This window comes from Neolamprologus multifasciatus, chromosome 14 (assembly GCF_963576455.1).
Source record: "Neolamprologus multifasciatus chromosome 14, fNeoMul1.2, whole genome shotgun sequence".
Lineage (NCBI taxonomy): Eukaryota > Metazoa > Chordata > Actinopteri > Cichliformes > Cichlidae > Neolamprologus > Neolamprologus multifasciatus.
The window spans coordinates 10577009-10594334 of NC_140452.1; the positions used below are offsets into that span (position 1 = coordinate 10577009).

The following is a 17326-nucleotide window of genomic DNA, read 5'->3' on the forward strand; positions in this document are numbered from 1 at the left end:
GCAATCTGACACAAACACATGACCAACGAGGAGTTTCCCATTAAGATTTTAGACACCTTTTATCGGCCTTTTTAAGGAAAAGAAGTCAAATCAATATTTAAATTACCACTGAAATTTTTTTTTTATTTACTGTAAATATTTACCGATAATTACAGAGCCCCTTTCATGAGCCAGATTCTTTGATCTGTGCAAAAATATGTGAAGATAATGTGAGGCTTTAAAAACATATTAGTCAGACAAATAAACTGGATCTGTTGGATATATTTTTAAATATATTGCCTGTTTGTGTTTCCAGATTGAGCTTTAGAGGAGGAACAGTAATACAAAGAGTTTGTTTTCTCTCCAGTGTAACTTTTTCCACTTACTGTCATTTCATGAAGACTGGTTTTAGGTTATTAGTTTGTTCCACGTGCAGTATAAGGAGGAATCTGTTAATGGCCAGTGTGAATGGAAAAAATAATTACAGCGTAAAAAATTGCTCGGTGTTCATTCGGGGAACTGACAGACAGAGATGCAGATACTCTGAACAGGTTTGCTGCAGGAGTCTAAACCGTTTTTTTTGTTGTTGTTTTTTTTTCAAGAAGCAGAGAAGCTGTCCTGCTGTTTGCTTCTGAAATGGGGCTTGACTGTGTTTAAGCAGCAGAGGAATGTTTTCCCAATGTAGCCCCTCAGACTGTGATCTCTGAAGCCGTAGATGAGCGGGCTAAGAAAGCGTGGGATTAGGATAAAACAGAAGAAGCAGAAATAGGTAACGTCTTCTACTGGCCATTTAGTATACAGCAAAATGAGAGTTTCAGTGATGGGGAGAGTGAAAGCCAACATGCACAGAAGCAGCTGAAAGCCGTGCAGCAGCACAGTGTGCTTGGCTTTATTCACAGATACTCTGTCCTGTCTCAGCTTCCTGGTTTCCAGCAGGATTCTCACATATGTGAAGAAGATGACAACAGCCACAACTGCAAAGAACATCACACTCACAGCAGTTCTGAATAATGCTTGGATTGGAGATGAGTTGATATGTAAATTTTTGCAAAGTAGAGGTGTAGAGAGGAAATCTACAGCAGGACGCTGCTTTCCGATGGAGTACTCGATGATGAGGAACATGCAGCTTATAAGCCACAGACAAAGATTAATGATCCAGATACGGCCTGAGCGCCAGGCGGCTGGGCGCTGCAGGGGATAGAAGATGGCAACATAACGCTCCAGGGACATTGCCGCCAGGATTAAAGGTGTGTTCTGATAAGTAACAGTGGATATGAACAGCAGAGGAAAACAGTAAAAAACAGGAAATTGTACGTGACCCATTACAAGTAGGAAAAGCAGCACAGAGGACAGAAGCTGCAGAGTGTCATTGATCAACATGTGGGCAAACAGGACATAACGTGGAGTGTTTAGGAACTGCCTGTGAGATGCAAACACATGCAGCATGACAACAATGCAGAAGAGGAAGGTGCAGAAGAAGGGGATAACTGCACATACTTTGATGATAACAGACAGGCTTTTTTGGGAAGTTGCATTAAAAGGAAGTTCAGTCAGATTCTGCATTCTGCAGCTTTAAGTTGCAGCACACCTGTTAAAAAAAGCACAACTTAACCTTCCATATACACAAGATAAAATAAAACAATGCATAATATCATTTACATTTACAACAGAAATTAGCTGCCTCATGTTAATAAAGTAATCAGTAAAGTCAAATCACCCTGTAATACAAACCATTTACCCATTAAAATGAGACATTGCCTCGCTCACCTAATAACAATGACTTTGTCTGACAGAAGAGCTCAGATTTCTCTTCTTCTCAGCACACAACATGTTTTCAACAATCAAAGTGTCAAAGATGGTCTTCTCTTGTCTGATCTGTTTGGCATCAGTTATCTTATGTTTGACTCGGTGCTGATTCCCCAGAGATAAATTTATTTCATGCTATCGTCATTAAGCATCACGGTTCTCATTAACTACAGATTACTGTAGGGGAAAAGGATAAAGCACCTTTTATCACAGGATCCATGAAAGGAAGTTAAACAAGTGATTCTATATTGTAAGGCATCAAAAGCAGCAGTTGCAACGGTCAGTTAGACAAAATGTTCTCAGTTTGTATTCCTACAAATTTCTACAAATTGTTTTTTCCTTTTCAGAGCACCAAGCTCCATCTCCATCCCCAGTTTCATGCGTCCTCTTCTCCTCACCTGCAGTGCATCGTAAGTAATTAGCTCACCTGTATTTAGGACCAGCTCACACCTCCAGTCTTCGCCAGTTTGTCAGCTATTCTTTAGCAGTAAATCGGCCTCAATGCTTCGTTTAAACTTTGTAACATCCTGTGTTAACCTATTGTTCTCTGTCTTCAGTCTTTGGCATTTCTGGATCACTACCCACACTAACCAGTTCCTTCCTCGGATTTCCTGGAGCAGATCTGCTACCCGTGACTACTCACCTGCCCATTGCTGCTGCCAACCCATTGCTCATTGGAAATCTGAAAAGGATCAAAGAACTCACATGCCTGCCGTCCTGCCCGCCGACACTCATCTCCACTGACACACACCCAGCAAAAGCCCTTCCTGGATCCTTCGTACTTTATTTTTCAAGTAAGCTCTGACTCAACACTTCTCCCTGCAATATCCTCCATCTTTCTCAGTACCTGCTTATAACCCTCCTCTCCTTCTGTTACAGTTGCTGCTGCACCTGCATGATTACCTTTCAATGTCCTGCTCTTATCCCAGACCTCTTTGTGTTGAATAAAGATTTCAGTGTTTGGAAATCTTGGTCTATTGTGTCTGCTTTTGGGGTCCAACTCTCTCTGTGGGCCCTCACATTACACTGACTTTGCTGAATGGACACCTTGCAAATGATCGTGGTTAATTGGGCCAGCTGTTTCTTGTATAAACTGCTTGTGAACATCTGGGCGATGGCATTTGACCACATTTATATACAACTAAATTTTAAGAATGACCGGAAGTCAGTGTAGAGACAGTTTGATGTGGGGATGTTGGTGAGGCCTCTTTCATAGTGAGCCTGTCAGTGTAGGGTTATTGAAAGGTTAATTTAAGGCAGACTTCTGTATCATTTTTTATAATTATTTTCTACACGGTTGCATCAAAGTATTTTTTTTCCAACAATATCTTTATTACTTTTTTACATTTTAATGACTTACAAACAGCCCAACATTCTAAATACTACATGAACATACTCTCCTCTCAGACAGCAAAAAGAAAACAAAAAATTTGCCAGATTTATCACTCCATTAAAGGCCTAAATTTGTCATTATCCCAAATCAAATGTCATTGCCCTCAGTCCTCGTCCTCCTCAGATAATACAAATCCTTCTACAAAATTTACAAATGGTCTCCACACCTTCTCAAAAACATCCAATTTCCTTTTCAGTATACATGTTATCCACTCCAATGGCAAAGCCACCATCATTTATTTTATCCACTGTGTGATACTCGGTTCTCTTGTTTTTTTCCATTTTAGTACAATTAATCTTTTTGCTTGTAACAAACCCATATCAATAAACATTCTGTCACTTTTTGTGTACCTCATGCTTTCTGGGTACAATCCCAGAATAAGGAAGCCAGGATCCAAAACAACCTCCTTGGATAATATTTGTTTCATAGTTTGTGTTACTGCAACCCAAAAGGAGCCAATCTTCCTGCAATCCCAAATACAATGCCAAAAGTTACCCTTATCTTCATTACATTTATTACAAGTGTCTGGAATATTAGAGTTATACTTATTTAATTTTTCCAGAGTAACATATATTCGCATTAACCATTTGTATTGCAACAACCTTAGTCTAGAATTAATAGTTTGTTTATGAGCTTTTGCGCAAACCAATGCCCATTGTTCCATGGATATGTCCTTCTTTAAATCATCTTTCCAGGCGTTCAACCTTCCCAACGAATTGTCAGATGTTTTGGACCTAATCAATTGATATATTTCTGATATTGCCCCCTTTTTTGAACTGCTTTTGCTAATTATGTCTTCCAATTCGGATTTTGGTGGTTTGGTGCAGGTATTATTTTCATTTGCTCGAATGTAACTTCTAATTTGGAGATATTTGAAAAATTGCTTTCTATCTATATTATATTTATGTCTAAGCATATCAAAGGACATCATATCTTGAGAATCTGTTGCATACAAATCTTGGATTTTTTGGAGTCCTTTAATTGACCATTGTCTAAAAACTTCATCCTCTCTTCCTGGTCTGAAATCCTGGTTTCCCCACATCGGTGTAAACTGTGACAATACAACAGGTTCCTTCATATATCTTTTTACATCATACAACACTTTGACCATGTTCTTTACCATTGGATTTTTCGCCTTTTTAATCAAGTTTATTGCTGTGTCTGAGAAAAAATATAAAGGTAAAGGTGGATGCAAATGAATACTTTCCATCTCTGACCATTGCAGGGTGTTATTTAAGTCAAAATAGTATCTTATAGACCTGATTTGACATGCCCAGTAATACCACTCAATATTTGGACACATGACACCACCCTCGTTGTATGGTAGATGCAACAATGATAATCTTATCCTTGGTCTCCCATTTTTCCATAAAAAACCGAGAACAAGCTTTTTGATCCTGCTAAACCAATCAACAGGAGGCGGCAGGGGGATGTTCTGATATGCATAAAGCACCTTTGGCAGTATACTCATTTTGTATATAGTAATCCGACCAATTAAAGAAACTGGTAGAGATATGCATCTGTCCACTATCTCTGTTATTTCTTTAGAAAGTCTTTCATAGTTATTTTCCACGATCTCACTTAATTTGGGCGAAATCATTATTCCTAAGTACATAAAGTCCTTTACTGTCTTAAAATGAGATGTTACTATGGGTGGGTTTTTCCTTTCTTCTTCATTTAGTAATAAAACGGATGATTTAGATTTGTTAATGACATACCCTGATATTTGACCAAACTCCCCTATCAATCTAAGCAGAGCAGGTATAGATTCTGTTATTTTAGAGAGATATACTATTACATCGTCTGCGTACAACGAAATCCTATGTTCTACTTCATTTACCATAATTCCTGTCAATTATAAACTCGAACGTACGGCTATAGCAAAGGGTTCCATAGCTAATATAAACAACAGTGGGCTTATCGGTGAGCCTTGCGGACATCCCCGTTTCACCCTTATTGGTTCAGAGATATTTTTGTTTGTCAAGATTTCAGCAGTTGGATTTGAGTGTAATAATTGTATCCATCTTCGAAACACAGCTCCATAACCAAATCTAGTCAGAACATCAAAAAGATAAGGCCACTCGACCCTATCGAATGCTTTTTCAGCATCCAGTGAGAGTAAGGCCCTCTTTGAAGAATCGTTTAGTCCGTCTATAATGTTAAAGACTCTTCTTACATTGTGTACACCTTGGCGATCCAATATAAAACCGTTTTGATCTCTATGAATTACTGAGGGGAGAGTATCTTGCAGACGTTTTGCTAATATTTTACCCAACACCTTAAAATCAGAATTAAGTAAGCTTATCGGCCTTAAATTTTCACATTCATTACTCGGTTTTCCTGGTTTAGGTAACAAAATGATTAGTGAACCTGTTACTGATTTAGGAAGACTTCCTTTGCTTAATGATTCCCGATACATTTCCAATAGTGGTTTCATTAATTTACTTTTAAATTTTTTATAAAAATCAATTGGGAATCCATCTGGTCCAGCTTTTTTACCTGATCTCATGTTGTTAATTGCCCTGCTTATTTCCTCTTCTGTGATTTCTGCATCTAATTGTTGTTTTGCGTCGTCAGCGATAGTAGGAATCTTAATTTTATCCAGAAACGCATTTCTGGAGTTTTGATCTGATCTATCCTGGGATTCATCAAGTTTTTCATAATAGTTTCTAAACTCCTTGTTTATTTCAATCGGATCCATTATCATTTCCCCTTTGCTATTCTTAATCGACGTTATATTTTTCTGCACTTCCAATTGTTTAATTTGCCATGCCAATATTTTTCCAGGTTTCTCTCCTTGTTCATAAAAAGACTGATTTAATCTTAAAATGTTCGAAGCTGCTCTATCTGCTGATTCTTTATTATATTGTGCTTTTAGTATTAGCAAGTCTTTCTCTATTAATGGGTCTCTACTTTTGAACACTAGTTCCTCTAGTTTTTTAATTTCCTTTTCCATTTGCTGTCTTGTTTTGCATTTTTCTTTAGATTTCGATGAAGTATATGCTATCATAACTCCCCTTAAACATGCCTTAAATGCCTCCCACCTAATACTAGCTGATGTTTGTGAGCTATTTATAGTAAAATATTCATCTATTTCTTTTCCTACAAAAGTGAGGAATCCTTCATCATTCAGCCATTTCTGGTGTAAGCACCATCTATGTTCCATTATTAAGTTATTATGTGTGTATATGATATTGCAGGGAGCATGATCCGATATTAATATACTGTCATATGAACATGTCTTTATGTTTGATAGGAGGCTCACTGATACTAAGAAATAGTCTATTCTGGAATATGTATTAAATGTTTTTGAATGGCAAGAAAAAAGTATATCATCAGGTTTTAACTGTCTCCAGATGTCAATCAAATGTAGTTCCTTCATGAAGTTAAGAATTGACTTTCGGCTCTTGTTATGGGCCTGATCAGTCCCAGTCGATCTATCCTTGCTTAGATCCAGAAACAATTCCAATCTCCTCCTATGATGCATTTTCCGTGGAGTGATGAAATTGTGAGAAAAAGATTAGTAAAAAATGTATCATCATCTGTATTTGGGCCATATACATTAATTAAGTTAATGGTTTCTTGTACAAGTAATCCCTGGATGATCAAATATCTACCAAATTTGTCTTTAATTACATTTTTAACCTGAAAAGGTACTGATTTATGTATTAATGTGATTACTCCCCGAGCATTGGATCTAAATGGTGCTGCATACAACGAACCCTGCCACCTCCTGCCAACCTTAATATGTTCCTCCTCCAGCGAGTGAATCTCCTGAAGAAAAATTATTTTTGCTTCCAGATCTTTCATTTTGTTCATTACTTGCTTAATCTTTTTATTACTTTTTAGGCCTCTACAATTCCAAGAGGTACATTTAACTTCCAATTGCCGAACCAACACGCCTCACATGCATTGCTAAATGCTTAAACTTGTCTGAGAGTGTGAACAAAACAGAACACAAAGCTTTAAATGAACAAACCGTACAAAAGAAGAAACACAAAAACCCCCACCCACCCAGTTCCTGGGTAACCCATGCAAATGTTCTACTTCCAACGTTAACCATACACAGATCCCAGTTTTAAGATCTGCTAACTTAAAATGACTATGGCTTTATGCCTGGCTCTTCCTTGCTCCCTGTATCCTTAATGAATCCTTTAGCTTTGCTAATATTCCACTGCCCCTTAGTAATTAACTGCTTTTTTGTTTTCTTAAAAAAACAACAACAACAACAACAAAAAAAAAACCCCTAGATACATAAATGAAAATGAAATGAAAATAAAAGTTATCGCTACGTGTTGGATACACTGTGTATGTTAACGCAGGACAACAGCAAGCCAAACTCCATTTTCATGAGCCAGGAAACTGAGCGTCTTGCTCCTTTATTACAGTCTTCTCGACAGCTTACAATCTTTTACAACTGTGGCTTGAATAGCTCGATGAAAGTGTTGAGTGAAACTAAAAAATAAACCAGAAAATAAAATATCCTTTAGCTCTTTGACATTGTGAAATAAATGCACAAAAGAAATAGTTAGTGACAGAAAACATGTATCAAAGTTAGTTTTAGCTGCTAACTAATGATAAACAGTAGTTTTAGCAATCCTCTGATATGCAAATTAGATCGCTAGCATCATTGCTATGTTAATAGACCATGCTCTAAGCAAAATCCGCTTTTGGGATAAGGCTAATTCCTGGCACAAACACATTCACAAAAACGATCTCTAAATCAGCTGTTATAAACATATAAAACAAACCAGAACATGTAATAAACTTACAGCCATTGCTCTCGATGGTGTATAAAAAGATTCAGGCCACAGGAGATGAAGTTTAAACACAGATAGGCAGGTTTTCTGTACAATGCTTTTTCCCAACTGACTGCAGCGTCTGCTTCCCACAATGCATTGCGAACACAGATTACTCCTTCAAAATAAGATACAGAAAAACTAATGCTGACTGTATAGAACATATTTTTAACTAAATTACTCTCTTTTTTGTAACATAAATTACCACAGATGAAATATGACATTTTATCACTAAATTATTATGAACCATTTTTTTAATCTTTTACTTGGGACAGAACACTCCCCGCCTGGCATTACTGATGCCACTACTACTTTTTATCAGTCACTTCCTTTTCCAAGAGCACAACAACATCCGAAATGGGACGCAGGTAAGTCTTTGAGACTCCCTGGGAAGATGTCCTCACTTCGACCTTTCTGACCTTCCCATCACTGCTTGGAAAGGTGGCTGTGATGATAGCCATTGTCCATTCGTTTCTGGGTGCTTGATTTTGTTTCAACAACACAATGTCGCCTGACTGAAGATTGCGGCGTGTTCCATGCCACTTGCGCCTTGATTGGAGGGTGTTGAGATATTCGTTCCTCCAGCGACTCCAGAAACCATTGGCGAGTGCTTGCACTTGTTTCCATTGGTTCTTGAGCAAGTCTTTTCCACAAAAGTCTCCTGGTGGAGAAGGAACGCCCTGCTTTTGGGTCAGTATCATTGCAGGACAGAGTATGAATGGTGAGGAAGGGTCAGTTGAAATAGGGACCAAGGGCCTTGCATTGATTATAGACGATACCTCAGCCATTAGGGTACAAAGCACCTCATGTGTCAGATGGGTGTGTTTGTTCTGCAAGAGCATAGAATCCAATATTCGGCGAGTTACCCCAATCATCCTTTCCCAGACGCCCCCCATGTGAGAAGCATGTGGGGGGTTGAACTCCCACGTGCAACCGTTGGCATGAAGATGGTTGACAATGTCGGGAGGGTTCTTGTTTGGTTGTGCCATGCCAAGCTCCACGCTTGCTGCGATGAAGTTGGTGCCCCTGTCTGACCGCATTTGTTTGGCTGGGCCTCTTATTGCAAAGAATCTGCGTATTGCATTTATGCAGCTGCAAGTGTCCATAGATTCAATGACTTCGATGTGTACACCTCTTGTAGTCTTACACATAAAAAGTCTCGCTCACCTCTTACTTTGAGCTGCGCCACCTCGTGTGCGTCGAGTAACCACTGACCATGGGCCAAACACGTCCAACCCGACATACGAAAATGGAGGGCATGTTTCAAGTCTTTCAGGCGGGACATCTGCCATTTTTTGAGTCTCTAGTTTCCCCCTGAGTTTCTTGCATGTTACGCAACGGTGGATAATGGATGAGACCAGTCTTTTGCAGCCTACATTCCACAGTCCAGCTTGTCTAACTGCACTCTCTGTGAAATGCCTTCCTTGATGCACAACCTTAGCATGATAGTGCAGGACAAGCAACTTTGACACATGATGCTTGCTTGGCAGAATTTTCGGATTCTTTAACGTTGGGTCCAATGAAGCATGTTTGAGGCGACCTCCAACTTTGATGAGGTCGTCACCCATGAATGGGTCGAGGGCTACAATGGGGCTAGAGGCATGGATGGTTTGTTCGGCTTGTAGAGCAGCATACTCATCAGGAAAAGTGTCCCTTTGAACAGACTGGAAAATGAGGTTACTGGCCGCATCCATCTCCTCTGGGGTGCGTGGTTCTCTGCATTTATGCCAGCCCCTGCATGAATGATTTGACGAGTTGCTTGATGAGTGAGAACGAGCTTGGTGAATTAAGAAGGCAATGGCACGTACCAGTGAGGTCCAGCTTGAAAAGCGTTGGAAGCGTTCTGGTGTGAATCCGCTCTTCTGAATCTGAGTAACAAAGGTACTAACTTGTCGGATTTCAGCATCCACTTCAGGTTCAATCAGCTCAAACGATTCATGTGTCTCTGGTTCATGTGGTTTGTAAAGGAAGTCTGGTCCCTTAAACCACATAGTGTCCATGAGCTGCGATGCAGGTACTGACCTGGTTGCTAGATCGGCTGGGTTTTGCTCTGATGTAACATAATGCCACTGTTCAGGGGATGTGGACTGGCGTATATGATGAACTCGATTATGTACGTAGACATAAAAGCGCTTTGAATCGTTGCAAATGTACCCAAGAACCACCCTGCTGTCACAGTAGAATTTGACAGTGTTTGGTTTATGATCAAGTTCATCCAGAATGAGCTCCGCCATCTCCACCGCTAGAACTGCTCCACAAAGCTCAAGATGAGGTATTGTCGGTTCTGGTTGGGGTGAAAGTTTTGCTTTGCCAAGCACAAATCCGACTTCACATTGTCCCTCTGCATTGACTGTTTTCAAATATGCTACTGCTGCAATAGCCCAGCTTGAGGCATCACTAAAGACGCACAGTTCAATGTAAGTGGACATGGAAAGGGAGGCTGGTACATAGCAGCGTGGCACTCTTAGGCTGCTCAGATCTTGGAGGGACATTTTCCATGTTTCCCATGCGTCCATCTCCTCTTGGGGGAGAGAAGCATCCCAATCTTGGACTCCATTTGACATTTTGCGTAACAAGAGTCTGCCTTTGATTGTCACTGGTGATGCTAGTCCCAAAGGGTCGAAGATGCTATTAATCACTGAGAGAACCCCGCGGCGGGTATAGGGTTTGTCATTGACAGCTACCTTGAAGGTGAATGAATCAGTGTTAATGTCCGAGCACATTCCTAGACTTCTCTGGGCCGGTAAAGCATCGTTGCCGAGACTCAAGTCTTTGATGCCGGAGGCCAAATCCTCTGGCTTGAATGCTTGCATGACTGAGACACTATTTGAGGCGATTTTGTGGCGCTTGAGGTTAGACTCAGCTAAGGATGCACATGTGCGCCTGAGCAGATCGATGGCTGCAGACTCTGTGGGAACCGAAATCAGCCCGTCATCGACGTAGAAGTGTCTCTCGACGAAGTGTCTTGTGTCTGCTCCAAACTTTGCCTCACCTTCCTGGATGGCTCTTCAAAGGCAATAGATGGCTACCGCTGGTGACGGGCTATTACCAAAAACATGTACCCGCATGCGGTACTCCTGCACCTCTTTTGACAAGTCATTGTCCTTGTGCCACAGGAACCTCAAATAGTCTCTGTGGTCTGGTCTAACCAGGAACCCGTAAAACATCTGCTGAATGTCAGCAGTGGTTGCAATGAGCTCTTTCCTAAACCGAATCAGGACACCAAGGAGGGTGTTATTGAGATCAGGGCCCGTTAATAACACTGAATTGAGTGACACACCAGACTTCTCGGCACTAGAGTCAAAGACCACCCGTATCTGACCGGGCTTCTGGGGATGATATACGCCGAAAATAGGAAGGTACCAGCACTCAGTGTTATCATCAATGGGTGGAGCAATTTCTGCATGGTTGTTTTTAAACAGCTTGTCCATAAATTCTGAGAACTGCTCTTTCATTTGAGGGTTTTTGGTTAAGTTGCGTCTCAGTGAGTTAAGTCTAGACAGCGCTTGGTCTCTGTTATTTGGAAGTGGCAAGCGAGGGGACTTGAATGGTAAAGGAGCAATCCAGTTATTGTTTCCATCTTGGTGGACTTCCTTTTCCATTATCTTAAGGAAGGTCTCATCCTCAAAGGACAGGGCATGCTGGTAGTCATACTCTGTGCGCTCAAAAACTTTCTCTCCAAGCTTTTCTTCTGCTGCATTGGGTTTTGAACTGCGTTTTAAGAAGCTACTCTTATGCTCCCCGCCATAGCATGGTTTTTCTTTGATCTTCATGCTGTTAGGACAAGGAGTGAGGAGAGATGGACGTCTGTTGGAGAGCACGGGGGTTTTATAGGCATTGACCGTTGGCCTGTGAGCATTGAGGCATACTTCCCCCATGATTACCCAGCCTAGGTCTAGGCGCTGAGCAAAGGGAGCGTTGTGGGGTCCATTGACTTGTTGTCGTGCCTTGTGGACTTGTATGATGTCTCTGCCCAGTAGAACTGCAATCTGGGCAGCTGGGTCGTGCTTAGGTATCAGAGGAGCCAGATGTTTCAAGTGGGCATGGGCAAGAGCGACTTCAGGTGTAGGTATTTCATCTCTGTTAAATACTATCTCATCACATTCAATGAGAGGAGGAAGGTCTAGACGTGGGCCTTCACCTACAGGCTCAATTTGGAACCCCACTGCTTTTCTGCCGAGCATTTGAGTTAAACCAGCACACGTTCTCATATGGTATGTCAGAGGGCTATCCTTGATTCCAAATAGCTCAAAGAATTCAGGACGTGCCAGCGAGCAATTGCTCTGATCATCAAGAATGGCGTACATCCTAACAGACCGTTCTGGTTGACCTTTAGGGAAAACTCGAACTAGACATACCTTGGAGCAAGAACGCGGAGGACAGCCTTCACCGCAGATCTCAGTGCATCGTGACGTTACCTTGGGTAGAGTGTTGTCTTGAGGCTGAGGCTCTGGTTCAGGTGCATTTTCTGGCTGGGGTTTTTGACCCGTGTCAGGGTGCATGGCAGAGCAATGTTTTTCACTTTGGCACTCCTCACACTTGACCCTCAGGTCGCAGTCCTTTATTGTGTGCATGGGAGAACAACAGCGAAAACATCGTTTGTGTTCTTTGAGTATGTTCCGTCTTTCTTGTAGTGGTTTGATCCGGAAAGCTCTACATTTGGCTAGAGGATGCGTTTTCTTGTGGACTGGACAATAACGTGTTAGATCATCCTCTCTGATACTAGCAGAAGCACTTGTATCAACCTCTGTTCTGTTTACAGTTAGAGGTGATTTGTAGCTAGTTTGTTTGAATGGTGGTCTCTCACCTTTGTTGAGGGGTTGGCTGCTGCATGACACAAAACTTGGATCGTTTCTCGCTTTTGCCTCCTCTTGGACAAACTTTACAAAGTATGAGAATGGAGGGAACGTCACATTATATTTTTGTTTGTATTTTGAACCAGTGTAGAGCCATTTATCTTGTAAGCTTGGAGGCAGCTTTTCCACTATGGGCTTAACCCCACGTGGTGTGTCAAGGTAAGCGAGGCCTGGGAGGTAGGCAGAACAAACTCCAATACGTCCGTTATCCAGTTTTCCAGGAATCCACAGGTGTCCGTGCCCTCATCTCCCTCTGGAACTCCGACCAACCTGAGGTTATTGCGTCGGGATCTGGTTTCCAAATCCACTACTTTATCCATCAGTACTTTATTTTCTTTCTCTAATCTTGAAATGGTGGTCCCCATCAACACATGTTCATCTTCTACATTTGAAATGAGTTTCTCCGTCTGTTCTACTCTCCCCACACAGTCAGATAATTTTTTCTGCATTTCGTTCATGGCTGCCACAACCTCATCTGCCTTGCTGGAAAACTTGGCCACTGCGCCCTCCAGCTTGTCCCAAAGTGCAGTTTGCAAGCTTGTTTCAATACCTGCAAACTCCTCTCGTATGGCACGCTGCAACCTCTTCTCCATGTTGCCACTATCCGCGGGGCTGTGTTCACTCGTGGCGGCTGGCTTGTTAGCTGCGCCGGCCTCAGACGCGCAAGCTTCACCGCCAAACACCGATATCTTGGTTTGCGTGGTTGACTTAGTCTTCTCTTTGGTAATTTTACCAGGTCCAGGCATCGTGGGTCTATAGCGTATTTCGTTTTCAAGTTTTGGAGCGTTTTTCCTTAATTTTAAGGATTTAGCAAAGTTTCTTGCAGACCGATTGCTACGGTGACGTCATCAGAAGTCATCAAAGTATTTTTAATTTGTCTGTTCATAGTTTTTCTTTTAGTTTAATCCAGCTTTTAGGTTTAGTACACCAGGTTAATGTTAATATGAAACAAGTTTACTATATCATCATATTCACTCTGAGCTAAGAGTAAAACATGGGCCTTTAAGTGTTTCTTACTAACAATGTCATAAAGCAGGACTCATTTTGTGCCACATGCAGTGAAATTTTACCTTAAGTGGCCTGGACCAGTAAAGCAATTCCCTCATAATACTGTCAGTGTTATAGTTACAACGTTTATATTGTCTTGATGCACAACACAGAAGAGCTAGCTCGTCAGGCCAGGACTCCGCAGTCCATTTACACCTACAGGACAGTGTACAGTCTTCCAACAATGAGGATGGACACATGAAAAGGGAAAGACCATCTCTGAATCAAGGATGGGCCTAAGGGTACATCTTTCACCATCCAACAGTACTTTGATTGCAGCCATTGAATATCAGTCACTCTCTGTGAATGGTACTCATGGCCATTGATCAGTGGTGACTGATCCATTTGCATTTTAATGATCAATAAACTGACCTTGCAGCCCATTATTAATCAGTGGTGCCGGTTTCAGTCATTATCCAAATGTTCTGTTTATAAAGTTGGGGAAACCTACAGTCAGCTGAGACTGAAGCAGTCCCTTGGATTAGTGACGAAATGTTTCTCCCACTGAAAATGTCACGACCAGATGAACAGAATCAACGTTTTGGGAAGACTTTTGGGAAAAGTCTTAAGGTCTTCCGGTTTCAAGATTAGCCTCTTCCTCCTTGTAACTGGACAGCAGAGGGGCAAAAGGTGAATGGGGAGGGGTTGGGTGGCAACAGCAGAGATGAGGGGACAGATGTGTCTTTGAAGAAGGCAGAGGGGCAGCCTTGTAGGTTTTTGAGGGCTTCATTGCTGTAGACAACATTCAGCCACTCTGAATGAAGAGTTTTGATCAAAGTACAAGCCACCAGAGGGTTGGCCATTGCGACCGCTGGACCTTTGTAGAGTTCTGTGTGCAGGTCGAATACTTTGGCATAACAACTGTGCGAAGACACAGTATTGTTAAACAGGGTCTTTAGACTGAAATCTTAATAATAAAAATAGCATTTATTTATTTATAAAGTATTAAATTAACACCTGCCAAAGTCCTCCATGGGCAAAGTATCAGTTAGAATATTAGACTGATTTAAGGAAACTCGTATCTCATATAAATACCATAAATATTGAGCTTATTCCAGCTCAAACACTGCAAAAATCCACCACAATCTGTCACGGCCACGGCCGAACCCAACAACCAGACTCAAATGCAGATCATACACAGAGGCACGGACAAGTGTAATAAACAGAACTTTATTTCCTAGGGCCTGACAAATACTGTGAGCTATGAGGAATAACATGGGACTTCAATTACGGTGGTAAACAGGAGTGACGCTAAACTATGAGAAATACTAGGTTTACGAAAGCACCAGAGAATTGTGACGAGGGGATATGTACAGGGGCACGGGGAAGGAAACATGACCTGGAGGCTCTGAACACTAGAATGAGAGGAGACAAGTTTTAGTGACTGAGTCTGTAAATCCTGGTGAGTATGAACCATAAAGAAACATTCTTACTTTGGCAGGTGGAGGAATGGCAAGGAAGGGGTGAGTGGTCCAAGTGAGCAGTTTTTGGTCTCCAGGAGATGGTGGTCCGATTGAGTACTGTGACAGGAGGGCAGGCAGGTGAGTGAATCCGAGAGGTGCTGTGATGCAAAGAGCTGCCGTGACGCAAAGAGCTGCCAAGCACAAACCAGCTTCGGGATGAAAGCGTGTATTGCCAGGAGATGGAGGTGGCAGACAACAGGATAGCTGATGGAAGAAAAAGCACAGGTTGAATATAATCCTCTTGCAAACAAAATCTCTTTCAGTGACCCACTATGGTGACCAGCACTAACTGCGGTTAGCTGAAGTCTTAGCGAAGAGGAGTGGTGAGCGCTGGTCTTAAGTACTGGCAGCTCAATTGCCAGCAGGTGTGGAAACATGCAGGAAAGCAGCGACTCCGCCCAGGGGTGGAACTGTGGCTCAGTGGAAATACCCCAGCACTCACTCAGACCACGACACAATCAAGCCAATGTTTGATTTCTCATGACCAAAAGATGCATTTTTTTAATGATATCATACAGAATGATATCATACATATAAGGTTTATACAAGCCTCTCCATTGACTTTAATTGCGTCTCTCAGTTTTGCTGAACAGTACCGCTTCGGCATTTGGAGCAGGCTCTCAGCTGATCTGAGATCAGCCTTCGCCCTCTGTTCATCATATCATACATACAGCCTGGATTCATCCAGAACAATTAGTTTGCGCTCATGTGCTCACCAATATCATCTGATTTATGGGGTTTCGCGGATGTTGATGAAATGAGTTCAGTTTTTGCAAATAATGCGATGTAATATATTTGTAATATTTTGTTTAGTTTTACTTTGAAGTCAATTTTCTAAAATGTGAAAATCAAAGAGAAATCATCTGCTCTTCAAAAACTGAGTTTGGAATCACAGCGACATCTGCAGGACAAAGCTCTGCACAACAACCAAGCTGCAGCAGCAAAGTGCCACAGCAAGGTTCCCTAAAAGACGGACAGCGCCTTCCTGGTGGAGATTTTTGATCAGTACAGTGGTAGGAGGAAGAGGCCAGGAAACTAACAGTGAGGATGGATTAGATAAGGAAGTGTCAAAAGCGGAAGATGGCATGGAATATAATTTGTGCAATCTAGGCTAAAAAATGACTGATGAGAAGGAACTCAGTGATGAGGAGAATGGCTATGTTGAGGCTGCTGTCACTCAAAGAAGGGAAAATCCCCACCTGAGAATCAAGTTTGGCTTTCAGCTAAAAATGTCATCAGGATGATCACAGAACCAAAAAACTATGACGTATCCTGGACTGATGACATCAATTACTGCTTTGGCCTATTCTTGACTGAGTCCAATAGTGTCCATTGTAAAAATGGAGGGGAAACAGACTTATAAAGACAACTGAAAGCAAGTAAATCAGAAAGACATCAAAGCATACATGACTGTTTTTATTCTGAGCAGTGTGTACCTTTCCAGAAATGAATCTACCAGCAGTGTACAGTATGGGATGCAAAGTCATTTCAGAAATTTTATTAACACAACAAATAGTGATACAATATTTATTGTTATAATTTCTCTAAAAAAGTTAAAAAAAAAAAAACAACAGGTCACCTGCCTAAAAAGATCATCAAAGAGGGAAAACACAATGGGTTTCAAAATTTCCAAGCAAATCTCACAATAGATTTTAGAACTGATTCTGTGTTTACAAGTATGCATATTTATTTATTTTATCTCTGTTGTCCTCTATAATAAAATTATTTCCCATTTGTTTTTTGTTTATTTGTTTGTTTGTTTTTTTGGGGGGGGGATTCTTTTAAAGTGAGATTATGTGCCGAAAATATGTATCAAACATGCTAAATTATTATTATTTTTTTACATTTGACATTGCTGTAAACGATCTATTTAAATATTTAGCCTGCAGTTAAAAATGAGTTAAACCAAATCAGAACAAACTCAAATGTATTTAATTCATTGTAAGGACTATTTTAGTCTTGTATAAAATTTTTCTTTTATTA

The 17326-nt window shown here is 41.1% G+C and overlaps 1 protein-coding gene across 1 annotated transcript; it reads right to left on the reverse strand.

Moving 5' to 3' along the window:
- Window positions 1-64: 64 nt before the first annotated feature.
- LOC146503582 (odorant receptor 131-2-like) lies at window positions 65-3100 on the reverse strand. Its single transcript, XM_085184464.1, has one exon. The coding sequence runs from the start codon at window positions 1540-1542 to the stop codon at window positions 577-579; it is 966 nt and encodes a 321-aa protein (XP_085040590.1). The 5' UTR covers window positions 1543-3100; the 3' UTR covers window positions 65-576.
- Window positions 3101-17326: the final 14226 nt, after the last annotated feature.

Coding starts and splice junctions, on each gene's coding strand:
- LOC146503582 (XM_085184464.1), bottom strand. CDS start 1,542: ATGCAGAATCTGACTGAACTTCCTTTTAATGCAACTTCCCAAAAAAGC.